The 22,963-nt window shown below is 41.0% G+C and overlaps 1 protein-coding gene across 1 annotated transcript in view; it reads left to right on the forward strand.

Moving 5' to 3' along the window:
- PTPRC (protein tyrosine phosphatase receptor type C) overlaps nucleotides 1-7,481 on the forward strand; it is a 100,508-nt gene extending 93,027 nt beyond the window's left edge. The window contains exons 32-36 of the mRNA XM_058669689.1: nucleotides 755-889; nucleotides 2,146-2,271; nucleotides 2,477-2,655; nucleotides 4,850-4,985; nucleotides 6,422-7,481. Coding sequence (XP_058525672.1) covers nucleotides 755-889; nucleotides 2,146-2,271; nucleotides 2,477-2,655; nucleotides 4,850-4,985; nucleotides 6,422-6,697 — 852 coding nt within the window. The 3' untranslated portion in view covers nucleotides 6,698-7,481. The remainder of the gene's footprint in view (nucleotides 1-754; nucleotides 890-2,145; nucleotides 2,272-2,476; nucleotides 2,656-4,849; nucleotides 4,986-6,421) is intronic.
- The last annotated feature ends 15,482 nt before the right edge of the window (nucleotides 7,482-22,963 follow it).

Here is a 22,963-nt window from a genome sequence, read left to right on the forward strand (position 1 = left end):
TGTATTTTAACTATGAAAAGATGTGAAGTATAAAATTCTATGAAATTGACTCAAACTAAGACTTGGCTATTACTGATCAGTTGAAATGCCAAATTTACTATTATTATATTCTTTTTTTTAAAATTAAAAGTTATGTATTTAAAAAAATGTTTATACTTAACAACCTGAACTATAGACAAATCCAAATTTAAGTATTCATATAGTGAAAAATCTTTTCATTCAGGGCAATTCAATACATAGTGTAATTTTAAGAAATTGAGAATTCAAACAAGAAACTTTTTTAGTCATTTAAGACATACTAAATAATAAAAATTGCACATTTTTCTTTTTCACATTCATAGAATACCAGTTCACTTGGAAAGTATCATATGCATATGTAGAATCAACTAAAGACATAATGATGACAAAATGAAAAGATTCCCTACCTACCATTTACAATCACACGCATTTTAATTAGGGTAAAGATGGCGGGTTTTATTGGTAAATAAAACATGCTCATTTTGTAAGATAATATGTCTTCATTTTGATTTCATACTACTAGAATTATCATGATCTGAAAACACATATTAAACATAGATAGCACATTGCATTTTGGACCCCAAATCTTAATATTTTTGTATATCAACATCAATGTCAAGCTGTGTTTCTGGATGATCATTCTAAAATCCTACTGCTCTCTCTTCCCTTAGCAGTAACACCAAAGTTCTAACCACATGAACCCTTGCTATTTTATTTGCTTTTTTTTTTTTTTCAGAGTTACTGGAAACCTGAAGTGATGATCGCCACTCAGGGGCCACTAAAAGAGACTGTCGGTGACTTTTGGCAGATGATATTCCAAAGAAAAGTCAGCATTGTTGTTATGTTGACAGAGCTGAAGCAGGGAGACCAGGTTTGTGTGTTGAAGAACTTTTTTTCTTTTTTATTGCAAAATACCATTCAGCATCCTAGATCACTTTCTTGATCGTTGTATCTGCATCTTTGCTCTGCAGCACAAATCCACATGGTCAATCTTACCCTGACACTGGAGTGCAGGCTCTATGCCCCTGGGTCTCAACTCTGCCAGGCTTCCTGTCCTTTTCCAGAATGGCAGGCTGCTCACCACATTTCTAGTGTCACAATCAAACAGTAACATCATCCTTGTATTTTCTCCCAGATAAAATCCCAATGCCTTGCGTCACATTTAAAATCCTTGCTAATCAGGCTCTCGTGTAATTTTCCACATTCTGTTCCTTTTTATTTGTTAAGGTATCTCCACTTTGGCAAAGGGGTTGCCTGGGTGAATCACACCTTTCAAATGCTCCTCACTGAAGATGAGTTGATGTCCCAATTTATCTAACTGTGCTTTTTCTCCACATTTTCATAATATTCTTCTAAGAAGAAAGACGTATCGATCTCTTTTATTCCCATGTGATTTTTGCCATAATATTCTATAGTTGGAAGCAAACCTAAGCTACCTGTAATCTCTTAATTAATGCCTGTGGCATGTGTTTGATCCTTTTCTTAATGCTTCAAATAATTATTAAGTTTTCCCTGGCAGCAATGGCTATTGTTGTGGGGCTGTGGTCATGGAGAATATTGTTTGTAGAAAACGGTAACACCGTGACCATTCATCTACCCTCCAGACTAGGCCTGTGCTTACATACTCAGTCAATTGACACAGAGCAGCTCAGGCTGTGGTCACCAAGACAGAGACAGGACTCTGAAAGGGGCAGCCTTCTTCCCCAAAGGTTTGGAAGGACAGTGGGATCTGGGTCACACAGGTGCTATGAGCAACATCACCTGTTCATGTCGTTACAGACTATCCACTGGGCTGAATGGAAGGGAGGAACAAATGTCAGGACCCGCACAAGCGCAGGCAGAGGTGTCTCTTCATGTTCGGCTGCCTGACTTTTCCTGGACTTCCTCTAATTTCACAAGAAAAAAGATATTTGATAAGTGGGCCTCCAATGTGCCTGAAAGAGAGTTGGAATTTTTATGAGGAAGTTGCTGTTTTAGGGAACAACAATTTTCATTTAATAGAAAGGCAGGAAGGGGCAAAGAGGGAGATGGAGAAATAAGGAGCAAAAGAGAAGATTGATGTTTGGAGTACTTTAAAGAATGGAATATTCACATCAAAGTTGTTGAACTATCGTGTTTCTTATCCAGGAAATCTGTGCCCGGTACTGGGGAGAAGAAGGAAAGCAAACATACGGAGACATAGAAGTTGCAGTAAAAGACACAAATAAGTCTTCAGGTTATACTCTCCGTGTATTTGAACTCAGACATTCCAAGGTAAATAAACATTTCGGAAACACGTATCTTTGATGTAAGGGATCTGCTAGCAAAATTCACATGCCCTCTGCAAGCAAAGCCACCACCTGTATAAAGCCTCATTTAAAAAAAATTAGCAAAAACATATCATCACAAAGCAAATGTGCCTAGGAAATCACAAAACAGTTCAGACTTCACTCAATGCTGCCACTGCTTCTGCTTTCAGAGGAAAGAGCCTCGCACCTTGTACCAGTACCAATACACTAACTGGAGTGCAGAGCAGCTTCCCGCAGAACCCAAAGAATTCGTCTCTATGATGCAGAGTCTCAAACAAAAACTCCCCAAGAAAAACTTCGCTGACAGGAACAAACACCACAAGAATGTGCCTCTGCTGATTCACTGCAGGTGGGTGGGTTGGAAGATGACTCTAAGAACCCCCAGGATGGCCTGGCTTCTTTTTCCACATTTATTCTTGCATTGAACTTATACTGGCCGACACAGCAGGTGATCACAGGGGAAATGACTTGTGAGATGAGTCGTTCCCAGTTCCCATAGCACAACTATTATAAATATAACAGAAAAGATCATATTTTAGTGCATTGCTTTTATCGCGATGCCACATTGTCTTCGATTCTCATGTTCTGGCGGTGAATCCAGAATGTCACTGGCATGATCTGTCTTACTGGTTGGAAGAATGCATGAGCACACCAGTGAATGGGTGTTACAGTACATTCCTGCTCCTGTGTGCTTCTCAGCTCCGTTAGATGTCACAACAGCTAGACGGCTGATGGCTTTGCCTTTGATAATCATTGGTCAAATATTAGCTAAAATCCCAGTGCTCAGCAAATCTGATTTGATATCTGTAATTGGATGTTTAAACAGACCCAAAACGCAAACATAGAAACATGAAAAGGACTGTGTTCACTAGGAATCCCACAAACTGGAATAGTTGCCTACTTATCCACCTTAAGGAAAAAGAGTAAAAGAAGTATGCATGATGCTAAAAAGTTTGCATGGGGGAAATATCAGAGGAAATCAGAAGTAACAGTAAAGTAAAATGGAAAATATAAATCTAGTGAAATGCTTTTAGAGTTTTTGAAAATGTCCTGTTAGTGCTGGAATTACACATATTAGAATCCAGATGTTAGAGACATTACTTCTTGTATTTATTTGGCTTCCCACATGTGAAGCTCAAGTGCAAACAAATCTTAATAATGAAACTTTAGTCTCTCAAACGATGTATATTTCATTGGACATGGTTGAATACCTACTGTCTGTTTCCCAGTATATATGATGAAATCTACTGCAGATGACATATAAATTAAATATTCATTATGGTTTATACCCTCCATAGCTTAGTAGTTCATTTGATGGTTCTTTCTTTAATGAATAAATCTGCTGGGTATCGATTTTTTCCTGATGCAGAAATGGAAACATTTGTAAAACTGGTATAGAGAGGGTCCGGCATGGTAGCCTAGTGGCTAATGTTCTTGCCTTGCATTTGCTGAGATCGTGGATGTATACAGGTTTGTGTCCTGGCTGCTGCAATTCTCTTTCAGTTCCATGCTTGTGGCCTGGGAAAGTAGTAGAGGATGGCCCAGGGCCTTGGGACCCTGCAGCTGCATGGGAGACCCGGAGGAAGCTTGTGGCTCCCAGCTTCAGATTGGCTCAGCTCTGACCATTGTGGCCGCTTGGGGAGTGAGCCAGCAGATGGAAGATCTTTCTGTCTCCTTCCCTCTGTAAATCTGACTTTCCAATAAAAAAAAAAAGAATAGAATGTTTAAAAATCAAAAGGTGATATAGAAAAGCAGACAAAGGAGAAAAGGTTATGAAGTAATTTACAAATATATGCAGCCTAAAATTTCCAGTCTCATCAGTTCCTAGCTATCCCTTATCCCCCCAGAAAATCATGCTTCTCCGTTCTATCAAATTGGTATTAAGATATCAATCCTAACTACTTCAGATGTCAAGCAGAAAGCGCTGAAATCCAAGAAGCACATGTAGTAAAGGCTCAGACAAATATTTCCTAAACAGGATTATCAGAGTCTCAACTTGAAAAGCTGTTCCCTTCCAACAGCATTTAGCAGATGGGACTCAGCTCTTCAAAGACGGTAATAAAATCATTGTAATTAGTGAATAACTTTTAATAAAAGAATATTTGTTCCCTATTTTTTTTAAAGATTTATTCATTTTATTACAGCCAGATATACAGAGAGGAGGAGAGACAGAGAGGAAGATCTTCCCTCCGATGATTCACTCCCCAAGTGAGCTGCAACGGCCGGTGCGCGCCGATCCGAAGCCGGGAACCTGGAACCTCTGCCAGGTCTCCCACGCGGGTGCAGGGTCCCAAGGCTTTGGGCCGTCCTCGACTGCTTTTCCAGGCCACAAGCAGGGAGCTGGATGGGAAGTGGAGCTGCCGGGATTAGAACTGGCGCCCATATGGGATCCCGGGGCGTTCAAGGCGAGGACTTTGGCTGCTTGGCCACGCCGCCGGGCCCTTGTTCCCTATTTTTTACACAATATTCTACGACTACTTTTTGCTATCCTCCATAAAGTGTAAATATTTTCTTTGTTGTTGGTCTTTTTCTTCCTCTGATAGAGATGGGTCTCAGCAAACAGGCATATTTTGTGCCTTGTTAAATCTCATGGAAAGTGCAGAAACAGAAGAGGTAATAGATGTTTTTCAAGTCGTGAAATCTCTACGCAAATCTAGGCCAGGAATGGTTTCCACATATGTGAGTATGCCTCTTCGCTTTCGGCATGTGTAGTGTCTGTGATTCAAGGGTGCCTTCCTTCACATCCTCCCCTCCCCTGCCCTCCCTCCCTTGCCTCCTTCCCATCTTCCGTTTCACATTATAACCCACGCCATTTATTTTCACTATAAATGAGAGACCTAAGTCAGCTTTGTCTGCGGTTGGATGTGACAGTTCTTGAAGAGCGTTTCCTGAAATGCTCATGACTTTGTTTTCATCTCCTCCGCTTTAGTCCTGTGTCCATTTATGCTGTTGTGTAAGCAGTGGCCTCGATGATTAGGGACTTAAATGGGTAACATCAATTAGAATTCACTCATGTGTAGTTTTGCTGGATTCTCAACCTGATCTTCTCAGGTGAGCCAGTCAAGAGATGCCTACTCCTACAACTGTGACAGTTGATGGTCTGCAGGTGTCTGGCTGGTCTAACCTTTCCTGCCAGGAAGGCCAGCAGTTAGCTGCCATCTAGCTATGCCAACAGGGTTAGAGAATCACCTGTTTCTCTTCTCCCCAGAAGACGAGCAATGTCTTCTGCAGGGACAAGTAGCAGAGTTCCAAGCAGGAGAACAGATCCAGCTGACAGTCCTGAGGCTCAGGCTTCCACATGAGCCATGAGTCTCCCTCTAACTTTTATTAACCCAGCGCATCTGAAAGCCAGCCCAGATTCAAGTCTGAGAAATAAAGTCTACCTCCTGGTGCCAGGGCCTGCGATCACACTGACAATACGTTTGTACACAGCTAGAATAATCCATCTATCTTTCTATGCGGTGTTAACTGTAGATGATTGTCAGGGAATTAATCAGTATCCACAATATAAGGGTAATTGCCCATTGGAATATGTGAAGAATTGAATCCTTTATGATATTGAGCATGTGCACATGGACTTTCACATGCATTAAATGTCTATGCTGTGCTCTTGGTATTGTGAGACTCATTTGTGTGGAGAAAAGCCAAACTACATGTCCACTTATTAGACATGTAGTGAGTAAGGTACCAGGAAAACTACAAGAACGTGAGTGGGGCACTGGGTGTAAGATAGGAAGCAGGAAGGGCGTCTTCAAGCAGATAATTCCCTCCTGGAGTCCTCAGTGATGCCCTGGCATTGGACAAGGGGATGAGCAAACAACTGGCGCCGTGGGGACAGGTGTGGGGCTGATATAGACAGTAGCCTGCAGGCAAGGGAATGACACCAGTTGGGTGTCACGGTAACACACAATTTGAATGATCTTCCACAATTTGAATGATCTTTAGACTTGTAAGGAAACCAATTCATCTGGAGTGTTCTTACGATAATATACCTGAGTACTTTTATATCAGTCAGGGTTTCCACCAGTAAATGATGTGTTCTTGTTCATTTCTACCTGACAAAAAGTAATGCCATCTACTTTCTTCATGTAATTTTTGGCTGCTTTCTCTACCAGGAGCAGTATCAGTTCCTGTATGACATCATTGCCAGCACCTACCCTGCCCAGAATGGACAAGTCAAGAAACACAGCAACCAAGAAGATAAAATCAAGTTTGAAAATGAGCTTGACAAAGCAAAACAGGATGGGAACTGCATTAGTTCCCCAGATGTCCAAGATAAGACCCAGGAAGGGAGCAAAGAGGCTGAAGATATGGAGACAACAGGCAGCCCTGACGAATCAGAACATTCTGCCAATGGCCCTGCAAGTCCGGCTTTAACTCAGAATGCGTAGGCAAAGACATAGGTGCAGTATCTTAAACAGGAGGGCAGAATAGGTACAAGTGAGTTAGTGACGTGCAGCGGACTCACGTGTGCAGGAAGCTTTGGTTTTACTACTTCTGGAAAAGTATTTAAGATAGTTTTGCTAAGAAGTTTTGTACAGGCTTTTGCTTGCTTTTAGATTTTGCCTGCCACTGGGCAAACCCACTTCTCTGTGGTCTGCATGTATGTGTGTGTGTACGTGTGTATGTGTGTGTGTGTGTGTGTGTGTGTGTGAATATAACTTTCAAGCAAATCCCAGTGTGCTTGAGATACTCTGTCTTTTCATTTTTTGAAGGAAAAAACTCTCCAGTTTTATATAGAAAGTGTTACCTACACTTGAAGGATCTATTTTTAAATCATAACTTTCACATGGACTCTTTCAGAATAACAACATGTACGTTTCTAGAATGACCTCAAGATGTCCTCCTTGTTCTGTTCATATCCATCTTTAAGTTTAGACTTCCAGAAAGTGTCTATAAAAGTAGTATGTGTGAATGCTGTTACTATGAAAAATTTAACAGGGTTAATATTTGGCAATCTTATGTTCCATATGTTATCTTTTAGTTCAATAACTTTTAAGCATATTTAATCTAATTTTAAAACCCTAAATGGCTTTTTTGCTATATCACCAGAGGTTTACAATTTTGCCACAGATATTTTCTGTACACATATGAAGTTTATTGCTTGTTACTTTTGACGAAAAATGATGCTTATTACATAATAAGTTTCAACCTAAATAAATATCTTTAAATACATGTAGTAAATATTGAAACTTGTAGGATAAAAATATAGCATGAAGAAGTTTTTGCATCTTACGTATTTTTATAGATATCAACCTTGGTTTGAAAATACATTCTATGTGTATATTTCTCGTGTCAAAATCTGTTCTTTTGTTTTGTAAGTACTTTTACTTCAGACTTTCCAAATGTTTAGACTACTTTATCAGGAATTAATATCAATTTTCATAATAAAATGCTATTATCTATTCTTATTTATAGTATATCAAGCATGTTACATAGTATTATGGTAAATAGCACGCACCTATAAAAAGGCAGGTTTAATGCAATTAATGACATTGGCAGAATGATTTTGCAGTAAGTTTTTAAAGATATATTCATTTAGAAGAGTCACAGGAAAGGCAGACTTGTAGAGAGACAGAGGGAAAGTTCTGTCATCCACTGGCTCACTCCCCGAGTGGCCACAATAGCCAGAGCTGAGACCGTCTGAAGCCAGGTGCCTCTTCCCAGTTTCCCACATGGGTGCAGAGTCCCAAGGCATTGGGCCGTCCTCGATTGCTTTCCCAGGCCACAAGCAGGGCACTGGAAGGGAAGTGGAGCACCCATTTGGGATCCCAGAGCGTGCAAGGTATGGACTTTAGCAGCCACTAGGGCCCTGCTTGTTTTTAATACCCTCACTGTCCAGACTGATTTTATATGTCTTCATTCTACATCAACCAACTGCTCTCTGTGGAACTAACAGTTGTTTTGGTTTCCGACTTCTAATTGTCTCATTGTCATAAAACACAATTGACAATCCTTAGGCTATTATATAGGGAATTTTGCATTGAAGCACCACTTTCTGCTTTATATTAAGGTTACTTATGAGGTATTTACTGGGGGGGGGGGGGGGTAGGAGGTGAGAACCACCAAAATGGGCATCAGAAAGCGACACATCTTACTTTCCCTCCCGTCAGCCATGAAATCTTTCATGCCCGTTTCTCCCGTTGGAGCTTCGTCCACTGTCACTCACTGGGTGGCTTAGTGAACAGATGCAGTTCTGTTGTCAGAAGACACCTAGGAAGGGTGTCTGAGCTGTCCGAATTACTGCAAGACACAAATAGCAAAACTGCTAGATTTTAAATAATCTCTGTGCTGTTAGAGCGTCGAACTGCAAATAACACTTCCTAAAAGTGGATGCTGTGTGTGTGAAAGCGGCGTCTTTCATTTGAGGCTCCCGCGTCCTAGATGCAGGAGCCACATGCCTCCCTTAAGTTCTGTCCTCTGGGAAGCAGGTAGGAGATATTTCCATTTCTTTGGCCAGTCAGAGGCCGTGCTGGGGCAGTGATACAGTGGCAGCCCCGAGGAAGGCAGCTCTGTGGGCCTAGGCCAAGCATGGGGCCAGTACAGGAGGATGTGGCAATACCTGTTTATGAATTTGATCTTCAAAAAATGAAATAATACATGAACTATAGCCCCAGTGCAGCGCCTGTGGATTGCATTCAAGGGAATCTATTGCATGATATAAAAGCTTTCCTTGCTGAAGTTTGGCACTGGCACGGTACATTTCAAAGCCTAGTCAGAAAAATTAAGCAAAAGTTCCAAGCTTAAAAATTGCAGTACATATAGAGGATGAATTTTTGAGTCTCAATTCAAAAGTCCATGAAAAATGAAATGTAGTTATTTCTTCACAAAATTCTTTGGAAATGCATGCAGAGGTTCTTGGTAATACGCAGTTCCAAAAATTTTTGAAAATCTCTTCATATGGTTAATGGCACAATTGCTATATTTCTGTGAAATTTTATTACTTTCTGGTACTAGAATTTGTTGAGACTAAAAGGCATATTTAATCATCTTTTCTATCTACCCTTGCAACAGTATTCTTTTTCTCTTTGGCTTGTTGAACATTATGGTTAGTTGGGCATTAAACCTGTCATGACAAAGTTAATTGAAAAGCTGTTGTAAAAATTAACGCAGAAAAAGATAGAAGGAAGAGATATTGTTGAGAGAGGTAGAGAGGAAGCAAAATCATGGTTTTTTTCTTAGAATTATACCTAGAAAATACATGAAGCATATTCTCTATATTAATACAACATTTAAAAATTCAGCTCTCAAGCCAATAACTTTGTACATAAGTGCCACAAGTTTTATACCAGCACATTTCCACGCAACAGTGAGACTACGTGAGGTAACTGGAGAAGTGCCTACACAAAGGTCATTTAGAAGTGCAGGTTGCTCTCAGATTTCTGACATTTGCACAATAAAACTTCTATGTCTACTTTTGCATTTTTCTACTAATACATTGAGTATGAAGTTCATTATTTGTTACAACTAAAATTGACATTACTATTTATTCTATACTGGAGACTTGTTGTAACATGTTATATAGATAAAACATATAGATATAGCTATATAGATAGATAGAGATACAGATAGAGAACCCACAGCTTTGAAGGAAATGCAGAGGGAGCTGGCGTAATTGCCCTTACCTAAATGTGCCACACTTCTTGATATTGATGTATTCAAATGCACAACTTTAAAGCATATGAGCTAACGTTAATATTAACAGGAAAGGTTTCTCTTTCTTTCTACAAGTTTGACACCTGCAATGAACTGAAGATTCTTCAGAGACACATCAGAAACTGGGTCTTTTTAATTCCAAATTTTAATGAAAATATTTACTCCGTAAGGGTTCAGTTTTGTTTGTTTTGTTCTATTTTGTCTTTTTTATGGAACTCTCCATTTTTCTTTTTACAATTATCCTTTCCCTGAAACAAACATTTTTGTAAGATTTTGATTAATATATTTAGTACAATTCAATGTTTTCAACCAAGGAACTATTTTTCCCCTAAGATACACCAAAGATAAACTCTTCTCAAGCTATCCGCCGTTGCTTTCTTTGTGACAACTTGGAATTCAGTAGTTAAATAAAATATAAGACACTCAGCTAAAGCTGAACTTCAAATAAGTAAGAAATAATGTTTTACTACAAATACATCTCATGTAATACATGGGACATACTCCAAGCAAGTACTTCTGTCTACCTGAGTTTTAAAATATCAGTTATATATGTATGTATTATGTATATGACATATCTACATCTACATATATATGACATTTTTTTTACAAAATATTGCAACAATAACATGAAAGGACCCACCAGAGCTATTTCATTTAACAGAATATCAGAGACTAGCTTTAATGTTTACCTGTAGTGAAAACAGTATCTTTATGAAACAGCTAGAAATACAGTTCCTCTTCCTGCTAAGCACGCTGCTAGGATGACAAGTATGAATAAAAACAACTCGATCAGAGGTGACATCCTCTCTTACCACTTATGAATAAAACGTAACAATAATAATTATGAGTAACACTTTGAGGCCCAAGACTAGTGCAAGTCAGATAGTTAATTTCTCTAAGCTCTGGGCCACACAGGACAATGGCTGATGGTCAGAACAGTCTGGAAGCTTGCTGACTAACAGCAGGTCTGTGCCAGAGCCCAGATTTGAGCCAGCTCCTACTGGCCCCATGATCCGTGCTCATGACCTCCTGCACATCTGTCTTTAGGGGATCAACTTGGCTTTTGTGCTCTGAAAAATGAGTGTACAGAAACCAATGTGACTGTGCTTTCGTTGCTGTGTGATTAAAACAAAAAACCGTGGGTACTTCAACAACATTGTGCAACATAGTAAGCTTATCCGAATTCACGATGTGGAATTTGTGACATGAAGAATAAACACACTGTTCAGCATCTATGGGAAAGAATTGTTCTCCGAATGCACATAAACAAAAATCACCTCATCACCAAAGAGGGTGCCAGGAAATGAAACACTAAATCACAAATGTCATGTTCCATTGTCTCACAACGTGGTAATCAGCGAGTCCTTGCTGTTTGGATCACATTGCAGTGTGTTTGTCAGAGGATACATCAATCAGCATTTAAAACGAGTTTCTAGGACACCACAAGATGCAAACTACGTCTGAGGAGTGTGTGACTCATTTACTCCAGCTGGAGTAGGACCCTGAGTCCAGGGGACCTCTGTTCTCATGAGCGAGCTGTCCCCAAAGCTGGAATGTCAAGAAACTGGACCTAGACTTCCAATGGAAAATACCACACATCTCCCTCTAGAAAAATCACGTTTCTTCACTCATGTGTATCCTTTGTATGCAGTACAAGTAGGACACGTGGCAAACTACAACCTCACTTTTCAGAAAAGAGGAATTTGCTTAGTCAATAACATTTCTCATATCTAAGCAACGAATCAGATGCAGATAATCAGATATCCTCTTGAAGAATCAATATGGTCTTGAAGCTCGGTGGGTTGTAGTACCTTAAATTATCTGTTATGCATACTCTGTGGAATGGGTAGCTTGGCACTAGGAAGAGAAGAGGTTGCCCATTGTAACACACGGAATGACAGATGAAGAACCTGCTTCCTCAGGTCCTGTCCTCAGCTGCTTAACACCAGCCTGAGTAGGGGCTTTGTACTTCACTAACTGTGAAGAATTATTCTGAGTAATTGATATTTCTGACTTTTTTTTCATTCACACAGAGTACGTACACAATTCCTCATGAATGGTATTTCGGGATTCGTGTTATATGTTAAAAATTGTAAAGCAAGAAAGAATAAGATATTCTGTGAGAACGAAAAGTAACACATCATTTTAAGAAGGGACATCCATTTATGTGTAGGTGTTTGTTCTCATTGCCTTGATCAATGAACCTGAAAGGAGATGGAAAACAATATGGTGCAAAAGAGCTGAAGCTGAGAGCAAAGATGCTTTGTCATAATCAGCAGAACCAAAAAGCCAGAGCCACTCAGTGCTTGTCTGGACTCTGCATTGAGTTATTTCGATTGATTGGGCAAGTGAATCTGCCATTTTGCATGCACTGTAGTGGGTCCTAGTGGGTAATGACGGGTAACAGAAAAGAGTGGCTAAGTCGCCAGGGCCACACTCCACGGGACAGCTTGGCACTGATACCTTCCACATGCCTTTTTTAAAAGCACTGCTTCGCCTTACATTCTTGCCACCCAAGTGCGTTCTAGTGGGTTACCCAACTCTTCACCTGACTGTTGTCCCAGCAGCTGCATCCCAGCCTGTCCCTCCCACTATTAGTGGCCCCAGTGACCCTAAAGAAGGATTCTGCATCCATCTGGAAGGAACACATGTACATCGTGTACTTTAACAAGCAAGCAGCGGTTTTTGCTCCATCACTAGGGTCCTGTGACTTACAGGAGAACATGCCTACCAGCGACGGGAGTGCGGTGACCAAGAGTTTGGATTGTTCAATGTATGTGTAAGGCTATGGATTTCCCCTAAGACAGTCTGATGTTTCTCATCTGGCCTCACAGTCGGTTTCAGCTTTAGAAAATGACTTCTTAAATGAAACAAGTTATTTCTGTAAACAAAACATGCTTGGCAGATTTCTCTTTGTTTGAAGTAGCATTAAATCATGGAAGTCAACTTTCTCTTTGATGAAAGTCAGTGAGAAATAGACTTTATTTTTTCTTTCAAGAGGTAGCAAAATATTTGTTCACAGTTTAAATGCAGGAAGTTAAAGCAGGTCAAATTCACTCAATCAATGACAACTCCAGTTAAACTGCAAAAAATCCACTAAACTTCTCTCCATAGATTTTTGTAATGTGTTTTAATTCAATGCCTTGTAGTCATTCAGTGGATGTATGATTTCAGAAATCAAATCAATGCTGGATTTAGAGAGCATTAAAGGAAGAGATTAGTTTTATTTAGCATTGCAAGATGATACACGCTTCAGGTTATTTGTTCTGTAACGGCATTCTACAGAGATTTACATAAAAGACATTTATCAGATTTATATTTAGTGTTTTTTTGTTGTAGCTAGCTATTTTCAGTGTAGGACATATTTTGATACTAATTTTACAAAGGAATGAAGAAAGACTGTGTATGACCTGCAAGTCTTAATTTCTCAAGGAGAAATTCCAGTCCTCACGCCCTTCTGTCCCCTCGCTTCAGCGCTTCGCCCAGCTCATCAGCAACTTTCCCCTTTCGGCCAGTCTCTCACCCTCACAACCTCCATGGCTGTGTCCATCACATGCCACTGACTGCTTTACTTAAAAAAAAAAGACACCGAGTTTCTTCCTGTTTATTAAAAATACATCCTACCTTTTGATTCTTAATTTTTCTGTAGAAGTTCCCTTACCCTTTGTTGAACCAAACTTTCCGTCTGTGGTCTTTTTGTTTTTTAGGATGATGATTACAAAACTGATGTATTAATTATATAAGTATATGGAGCCTTTCCAAAGTTTATGGAAATGTGTATTCTGGAAAAACGCATGGGTTCCACTTTTGTTGTGCCCAAACATACTCATTTTTTTTCATTCTATTCTCCACAAAACTTTTGGAGGTATCCTTGCAAAAGCAAGGAACACAGAGGACTATCCGTAAATAAGTACAAAGCCACCACATAAGCAGGCCGGAGGTGGCCAAAGGAGTATTGGCTTCATAGAACAGAAGTAGGAAGGGCCCTAAATACAGAGATGCAGAAATTGATCCCAGGAAAAGCAAATCAAAACTACACCAAGCTGCAGTTCTGGAGAGCAAATACATGAAAGCTTGGCCACATCCTGTTGTCGGAATTTCAGAGAAACGAGGACAAATACACAGCCCCGCAGATGGTAATGGGCCTGCAGCTGCGGAATTACACACGTGCCTCTCCACTGTCAAGCAGAAACTCTGGCTCCAGCAAATTACTCTCCAGAAACACCTATACAGTGACAAAATTTCTCATTTCAAAGTACCATTTCTCACTGGAAGGGAAGATTTACAGAGAGAAGGAGTGACACCGAGAAAGATCCTCCATCTGCTGGTTCACTCACTAAGTGACCGCAGTGGCCGACCTGAAGCCAGGAGCCAGGAGTTTCTTACAGGTCTATCACAAAGGTGCAGGTTTGCAAAGCATCAGGCTGTGCTCCCCTGCTTTTCCAGGCCACAAGCAGGGAGGTGGAGAAGTGAGGCGGCCAGGACACAAACCGGTGCCTCTGTGAGATTCCAGTGGCTGCAAAATGAGGATTTAGCCGCTGAGCCATCACACCAGGTCCAGAAAGTGTTTCTTACACTTAGAAATTAGAGATTATTACCAACAACCAAAGGTGACCAGCTGGTTAAGGTATCTCATGCAACCGAATATCTTGACCTTACCTATGGGGGTGATGGGAGGTGTATTTCTGTTATCAAATTGCAGTGAATCTTAGAATGCAGATATATTACCGATTAGTAAGCCAATTAAAGTTTAAAAATTCCCACACAGATTTTCAGATGTAAATATCACTATGCTTGGTGGGTATTATTCCAATCATGTTTCTGTACATACGGAAGAAGAAAAGGGATGGTAGAAGCAGATAAAGAAACGGGGGGAAAGGAGAGACATCAGGAAGAAGAACAAAATCAATAATGATTATATTATACATAGATATGTTTTCAAAAAGTAGAAAAAATTAGAATACCAAAAATCTAACATAAAAAACATCGCACTCTATATCTTCTTTTAATTTTAAAGAGATTACATTAAACCCTTAAGGCTCAAGAATTCTAGCAAGCTGAAAAGACCTTTTTAACTTACAGCCAAATTTTCTTTTTTACAACCTATGTTAAATGATTTACTTGATGCTGAACTTCAGCCAACAATCATAAAATCCACAGAAGATTTTAACTGCATTGTCATACAGGAGGTCGGTGCACCAGAAAGCCCTTCCGTGTTGTTTTCCATCCTTGCTGATGGTTTTCTCATTTCTATTGCTACCTTTGCAAGACGGCACTAACTAGCAGCGCATTCAGCCTCCATTTAAATTGAATCAGAGTCTAGAATCCTCTCGAGGGCTTACCGTTCTTGCATGCTCATTTGCATCTGTTTCTAATTAGTCTGACTTCATTATCAGACATTCTGTCTGACGCTTTCCTCCCTCCCTGCCCCACCATGAGAACCTGGAAATATCTATTGCCCTTCTACGACTCGACTGACAACACGAAGAAGGTACAAAATCTGGGAGTCACATTTTTCTTCCCAGGGAAACCTGCAAATTTCATCTCGCTGAATTCTTCCATTTACTATTACTGGGGAAGGCTGCGCCCAGCCTCCATTTCCCCTTGTCGGCATTACGTCGCGTTTTCTTCCTGGGTGATTTCATGATTCATTTTTTTCATTTTTATTTATTTGTTTTTTACCTTTCCACATTAAAAATTCCTTGCTGCTCCACCTGAGTATGGATCTTTCTCTCCAAATTCTGGCCAGAACACAACAGAAAGTCTTGAGAACACAATAGAATTGTTAACATTAGATTTGAATTTATAGCATGATAATTTGAGATCCGTTCTATCTTTGCCTTCCCGCTTCATGTTCAAACGCACACCACTGAGTCTGAAACATGGCACCTTGAGAACTGGCACGGCGCACACAGCCGAGTGTACTGCAAGGTGGCTGTGGTGGCGCTGAGGGGCAAGGTGAGGTCTGGCTGTTGGTCTTCACTGGTTCTGTTGACTGCACTGTCACTATGCAGCGCATGGCTGGAGATGGCTTCCCACCGGGACGCTTGTTGGAGCCTTCCCGCAAGCAGATTCTTCCCCATCCTTAACTACAGCTCTCTTGTGCTTTCCCGCATGGAGAAATCTGATACAGTTCAGTTTCTAATACTTGGTTTCTGAGCTATTTTTGTTGGCATGGATTCTTTTTACCTCTGTGCTGGGTCCTCAATAGTGCATTATTTAAGATACCATTGCTCAGTTTGAAGAGAGGTTCCTAAGCTATTTGCTTGATCATTTTATCCCGCCCCCTTTTTTTCATTCTCCCTCAGTGCACCCCCCACCTCTTTCTTTGCACCTGTGAACCACGTCGGGTCTGCCTTCTAGTTGCGTTGAACCTCCAAATTCTCTATTTATTGTTTGCTTATTTTACTATGAAGCATTTCACTGTCTTTAAGTTCTCCTCTCTTAGAATCTTCAGCTTTGTTTTTCTACCTTACTTTTTTTTTTTAAGATCTATGTATTTTTATTGGAAAGGCGGATATACAGAGAGGAGGAGAAACAGAGAGGAAGATCTTCCGTCCGATGATTCACTCCTCAAGCGGCCACAACGGCTGGACCTGAGCCAATCTGAAGCCAGGAGCCAGGAGCTTCTTCTAGGTTTCCCACATGGGTGCAGGGTCCCAAGGCTTTGGGCCTTCCTTGACTGCTTTCCCAGGCCACAAGCAGGGAGCTGGATGGGAAGCAGGGCCGCCAGGATTAGAACTGGCGACCATATGGGATCCCAGGCATGCAAGGCGAGGACTTTAACCACTACACTATCGTGCCGGGCCCTACCTTACTTTGTTTTATTCTTTCTAAAGTATAATCTTATTTACGAGAATTCTTATTTCTTTATTCTCATGACATTCATATTAAATCACCTCCAGCAGACCCTATAGAATGAGACCGTCACTCTGATTGGAAGAGCAACATGACTTCATTACTTGAGAAACAAAACTGGCATTCAATCCTTTACAATCATAGTAGCTTCAAAGAAAACATGAAAATGGCCAAGAAGTGTGGCTGCTGCAGGTGAGTGAGACCTGGAGTGCCTGGGACATTGTCGGGACACAGGATCCTGAAACAGTTCATGGGAAACGTGTGCTGGAGAATATGCTGGGATTGCAAAATGCTTTCATCAAAACACGCTTATCTTCTGCTTCTGCGTTCTCCATGAACTTTGAAGGACCCTAATACATTTTCCTGTTCATTTTCCTCAGACTACAAAGAAAATCTTAAGAGAAGATTAAAAAATCTTTAACCTCCTCCCCCCATAATTTATATTCTCTAGATGCTCTCTGGAAACTGAATCTTCCCTGAGCTGGAACCCTGATTCCTATCTTAACCAAATTGACTATCTTCACACATTTTAGTGGCTATTTTAATATATTCTTGTTTTTTTTAAAAAAAAAAAACTTGTGAACTGCATTTACAATGGATAGGAATTTGTTGGTGTTACACTAGACTGAGATATGAGACCAGTAAATTTCATATTTACTTAATAGCTTTTTACTACTCTTATTCGGGTGTGTGTTTACAAGTGAAACAAAATATTCTATCCAATCAGTGTTGAATCGTAAATGATTCAGACTTTTTGTATGCATAAACAAATTCTAATTTCTTCCAAACCCCCCATTTTTCCTCTATGCTCAGACTATGAGTGTCTTAAATAATTTTTAAAAACTAACCAAGGTAGGCATAGATGGAAAAATCCACAACATAATTAAAGCCATATATGAAAAACCCAACGCCAGCATCATACTGAATGGAGAAAAGTTGGAACCCTTCCCACCGAGATCTGGAACAAGACAGGGATGTCCACTTTTTCCACTACTATTCAACATAGTCCTAGAGGTACTCGCTGAGGCCATAAGACAAGAAAAAGAAATCAGAGGAATCCAAATGGGAAACGAAGAAGTCAAACTCTCACTATACGCAGATGATATGATTCTTTATGTAGAAGAGCCAAGAGACTCAATACAGAGACTGCTAGAACTTGTACGAGAGTTTGGTAGAGTGGCAGGGTACAAAATTAATGAACAAAAATCAACAGCCATAGTGTATGCGAACAGCCCCAAGATGGAAAAAGACTTAACCAGCAAGATACCATTCAAAATAACAGAGAAAAGTATGAAATATCTGGGAATAAATCTAACCAAAAATGTAGGAGACTTATTTGAAGAAAACTACAAACTACTTAAAAAAGAAATTGAACAAGACCTCAAAAGATGGAGTAACATCCCATGCTCCTGGATAGGTAAAATCAATATCATTAAAATGTCTATACTACCAAAAGCAATATATACATTCAACGCAATCCCAATCAAATTGCCCAAAACATTCTTCATGGAACTGGAAACAATGATCCAAAGGTTCATCTGGAAGCACAAAAAACCACGGATAGCTAGAACCATCCTGAAGAACAGGAAGTTAGCAGGGGGAATCACAGTTCCGGACCTCTGGACATACTATAGGGCAGTGGTTATCAAAACAGCGTGGTACTGGCACAAAGATAGAGAGGAAGATCAATGGAGCAGAATAGAAACACCAGAAGGAAACCCACACAGATACAGCCAAATAATCTTTGACAAAAAGACAAACGACAATGCAGGCAAATGGGAAGTTCTGTTCAATAAATGCTGTTGGGACAACTGGTTAATAGCCTGCAGAAACAAAAAGATAGATCCACATCTCTCACCATACACTAAGATCAGATCTAAATGGATAACAGATCTAAACCTACATCCAGAAACCTTCAAACTTTTGGAAGAAAATGTTGGAAACACACTGGAACACTTAGGGGTAGGCCCTCACTTCCTAAAAAAGACTCCAAATGCAGTAGAAATCAAGACCAAAATAAACTATTGGAACCTCATCAAACTAAGAAGCTTCTGTACAGCTAGAGAAACAATCAACAGAGTAAAAAGGCAACCCACAGAATGGGAGAAGATCTTCGCACACGATATAGGTGATAGAGGGCTGATCTCCAGAATATACAAAGAGCTACAAAACAACCAAAATGTCAAAACAAACAAGTCACTCAAGAAATGGGCACGGGAAATGGGCAAACACTTCACAAAGGAACAAACCCAAATGGCAAATAAACATATGAAAAAATGCTCAAGTTCCCTGGCAATAAGGGAAATCCAAATTAAAACATCAATGAGGTACCACCTAACGCCAGTAAGACTGGCCCACATGAATAAAAGCACCAACAACACTTGTTGGCGAGGTTGCGGGGAAAAGGGATCCCTACTCCACTGCTGGTGGGGCTGCAGGCTGGTACAGCCTCTATGGAAGTCAGTATGGAGAATATTCAAACAACTCAAATTCAACATACCGTATGATCCAGCAATAGCACTCCTAGGAATATATCCAGAACACTTGTTCTATGAGAAACCAACATGCACTCCTGTGCTCATAGCAGCACAATCAGTAATTGCAAAAACATGGAAGCAGCCAAAATGCCCATCAACAGAGGATTGGATAAGAAAGCTATGGTTCATCTACTCCATGGAATACTACTCAGCTATTAAAAAAAACAAAATGCAGTTCTTTGTGGCCAAATGGGCCAAACTGGAAACCATAATGCTAAGGGAAATGAGCCAATCCCAAAAGGTTAAATACCACATGTTTGCCTTAATTTAAGATGATATGATGTTATGTATAACATGTTATGTTTTGAATGTTATATGTTGTGTATAAACTAAATTGAAGTATAGGTGAGGTGGTCACAGAAGGTGGCTGGGAACTCGCATTTACTTTTAACATATTGGTTACTCATTACTATGTCAATTAATTCCATAATGATGTAAATTTTTGCTGATGGTATGTTGGAGCTTTCAATTGACTGGGATGATACTCTGCTGGCTCTGTCTTCAGACCAGAGAGGGTATACCTAAGAAGCCGTTGAACTTGACTGGACAATAAGATGCTGGACTCTATGTTTGGTATACGCTTGCAATGGGGGAATCTCAACTGAACTTGAGCTGTGGTTATGCAACAAGGTGGAGGAATCCACCATGGTGGGAGGGTTTGGGCAGGGGTGGGAGAACCCAAGTATCTATGTAACTGTGTCACATAATACAATGTAATTAATGAAGTTAAATAATAAATAATTTAAAAAAAAGAATCACAAAAAAAACTATGTTTTGAAACTGATTCTACAGAAATAATTCTCTGAGCAAAGAAAAATACAATGAAAGCTGGATTTCCAATCCAGCACATGTTTAATATATATGTATATGACATTTCTGAATAAAACAACTTTGGAAACAAATATTGCTTACATCTTATCGATTTTTGCCTGTGTAAGGTAACATATTTTTAACAATGTGTGAGAGTAAGTTTCGTGGGACCATTTGTATTTTTTTCCTGTGTTCTGAAACTTAGGAATGTGTGGATGTTTGGAGAGCTCAATGTCCACCAGGTGGCGCAAACACCTTTGCAACAGTTTTATTATCCTGGGGTGGGGCTTCTAACACTGCAGTTACAGGTCAATAAATTGTACAGTCAGGTGTGAGCTGCTGTAAGGCTCCAAAGCCCTTCTCTACCGACACAATCTTCTGGCTGTCAGATGGTACACTGTGAGTTTAGATTCTCCAACTTTTTTTTTTCCTTTTCAAAAGGAGAATTAGTTGGTAAAAACCATACAGGAAAAAAAATACAACGGTATACTAGGAGATACTTAATAAAGAACATAGAAATAGATTTTAGAAACATACAAATGCATAATCTGTCCATAATGATAAGAAATACAACTGTTAGGATTACGTCTGAGTAATGATATTTCTTTACGAAAATTTCCTTTTTGCCAGCTGGGGTCTTGTTTTCACGTGTTCTGTTTTGGAACCCAGGCCTATCTCAGCTGGACCTGTGGCCCGTAGAGCTTATACCTCTGACAACACTCCTTCCAGATCCTCCCAAAACAAATCAAGAAGGAGCGTTTGCAAACCCAAATATCTTCAGAGCTTAGGAAAACAACATAGTTGAATGAGAAAGGTTGATCAAATATTAAGTGGTGGCGGCTTCAAAAACGTGGAAAGTGCATGCTCTGGGGAAAAGCACTCGAATTCAATTATTTCAAAAACCTGAATCTTGCCTGGCACAGCACACTCGCAGCCTGGACACGGGTCAGCTGTGGCCTGCATTTACCGGGCCTGTTTCCATTGTACAAAGCTGCCACGGCCGGCGTTCCGGCCTTCTTCCTTGTCTGCCTGTTCCTTGGCAGTGCCGGGAGGGAGAGCCTGTGTCCTCCTCCACTCAGGGAAACAATGACTTCCCTGTACTTTGTATGTTGCTCTTGTGAAGTCCCTTTAATCTTTGCTGGGCTCAGTTCCTCTTTGCTGCTGCTTCCTGTTTCCCATTGAACCTTGACCTTCATTGACATCCATTGCTCTCGTAGTTAGACTCCCTGACCGAGGAGATCTTCAGAAATCTCCAGCTATTCCTTAAGGCCAAACTTCCCAACCAGGTGAGCTTAATGAACGCCTCTCTGTACCTTCCCATTGATCACCGTAATCCCCATAATCCCTCCCAGTGTGCCAAAGCCACCGGAATGCTGAGGCTGGTTACCTGCAGTGGTCATAAGGCTCTTGGGAAGATCCTGTCTTCTCCACTTACCTCTTGGTTTCCGTGGTCCTTGTAACCACTGTCTTTTTATGCTGTGCTCCTGAAGTGATTGACTTTGAGCAGCACCTCCTTAGGGGAAAACTGTGCCTCCTTGGTCATGTGACCACGCATCCCTGGGAGCAAGTGTTTGAGGCCCTCAGAGTCTCTTAACAGGACCCATCCGCTGGTTCTCACCACCTGCATGGACACACTTGCCACTGCTGATTCACAGAGTCCAACAGTGTGGATTCTATGGCAGAGCCCACCGTGCCCCCAACCCCTGCCAGAGACCACGGTGTCTCGGCACTCCCTGCCGGAGCCCACCACACCCTACAGGTCCTGCTGGAGCACCCCCCATGTCCCCGCACCTCCTGCCAGAACCCACCGTGCCCCCCATCCCCTGCCATGCCCTAGTGCCTTAAACAGCTGCTGGTTCTGCTTTCCCAGTTCAGGAGACAGCAGATTGTCACCCGAGGGGCACATCCTTTTCTCCGGGGTCCTTCCTTCTTCCTCTGGCTCCCCTCCATGGAGGGCTGCAGAATGGCCTTGGCTTTTCTACAAATGCCTCTCCTGTTGTTTGAGCTGCTGCTGTCCCAGCAATGGAAGCTTCATTTTATCAAATGTGAGTGCGTGGGGTGTCCTGGATGAAGCCCCAGCGGCCGGCAGCTGCGTGCGCAGCATACTGTCAGGGCTTCCCACTGCTGGCCTCTCTGGGTCTTCCCTGCTCTGACTTCTCAGTTTTGTCTGTGGGTCTGGTCATTTGTTACTCTTTTCCAGCTACTTCCCTGCCCATGCTCATTTAAATACTTGGCTTGGTGCTTTTTTGGGCTCCATCTTCGCACTGATGTTTGCCTCTTCTTGGGTCGCTTGCCTGTGACGATTGCTTACCCAGAAGTCTCTGGTTCTCCTGATTCGACACTGACCCCATCCACCTTGAACTCCACTCTTGCTTTTCCAACATTTAAATGAGGATAAAAGAGACTTGCTCTCTTCTCTTTCACATTTTAATTTTCTTTTTTTCTTTCTTTTGGTGTATTTATTCATTTGGAAGTCAGAGTTACAGAGAGAGAGAGAGAACTCTTCCATCCACTGGTTCACTCCCCCGGTGGCTGCAGTGCCAGCACCGGAGTAGGTCACATTCCAAGAGCTAGGAACTCCATCTGGATCTCCTACATTGGTATCATCAGCCCAGGCCCTTGGCCATCCTCCACTGCTTCCTCAGGACATCGGCAGGTAGCAGGACAGGAAGCGAGCAGTTGGGTTATGACCTGGAACCTATGTGGGATGCTGGTGTCCAGGCAACAACCTCACTCACTATGCCACAATTCATTTTTTTTCTCTTTTACCTTCTGAGAAAATGCATTTTATTTCAA

The sequence above is a fragment of the Ochotona princeps genome, chromosome 10 (assembly GCF_030435755.1).
Source record: "Ochotona princeps isolate mOchPri1 chromosome 10, mOchPri1.hap1, whole genome shotgun sequence".
Classification (NCBI taxonomy): domain Eukaryota; kingdom Metazoa; phylum Chordata; class Mammalia; order Lagomorpha; family Ochotonidae; genus Ochotona; species Ochotona princeps.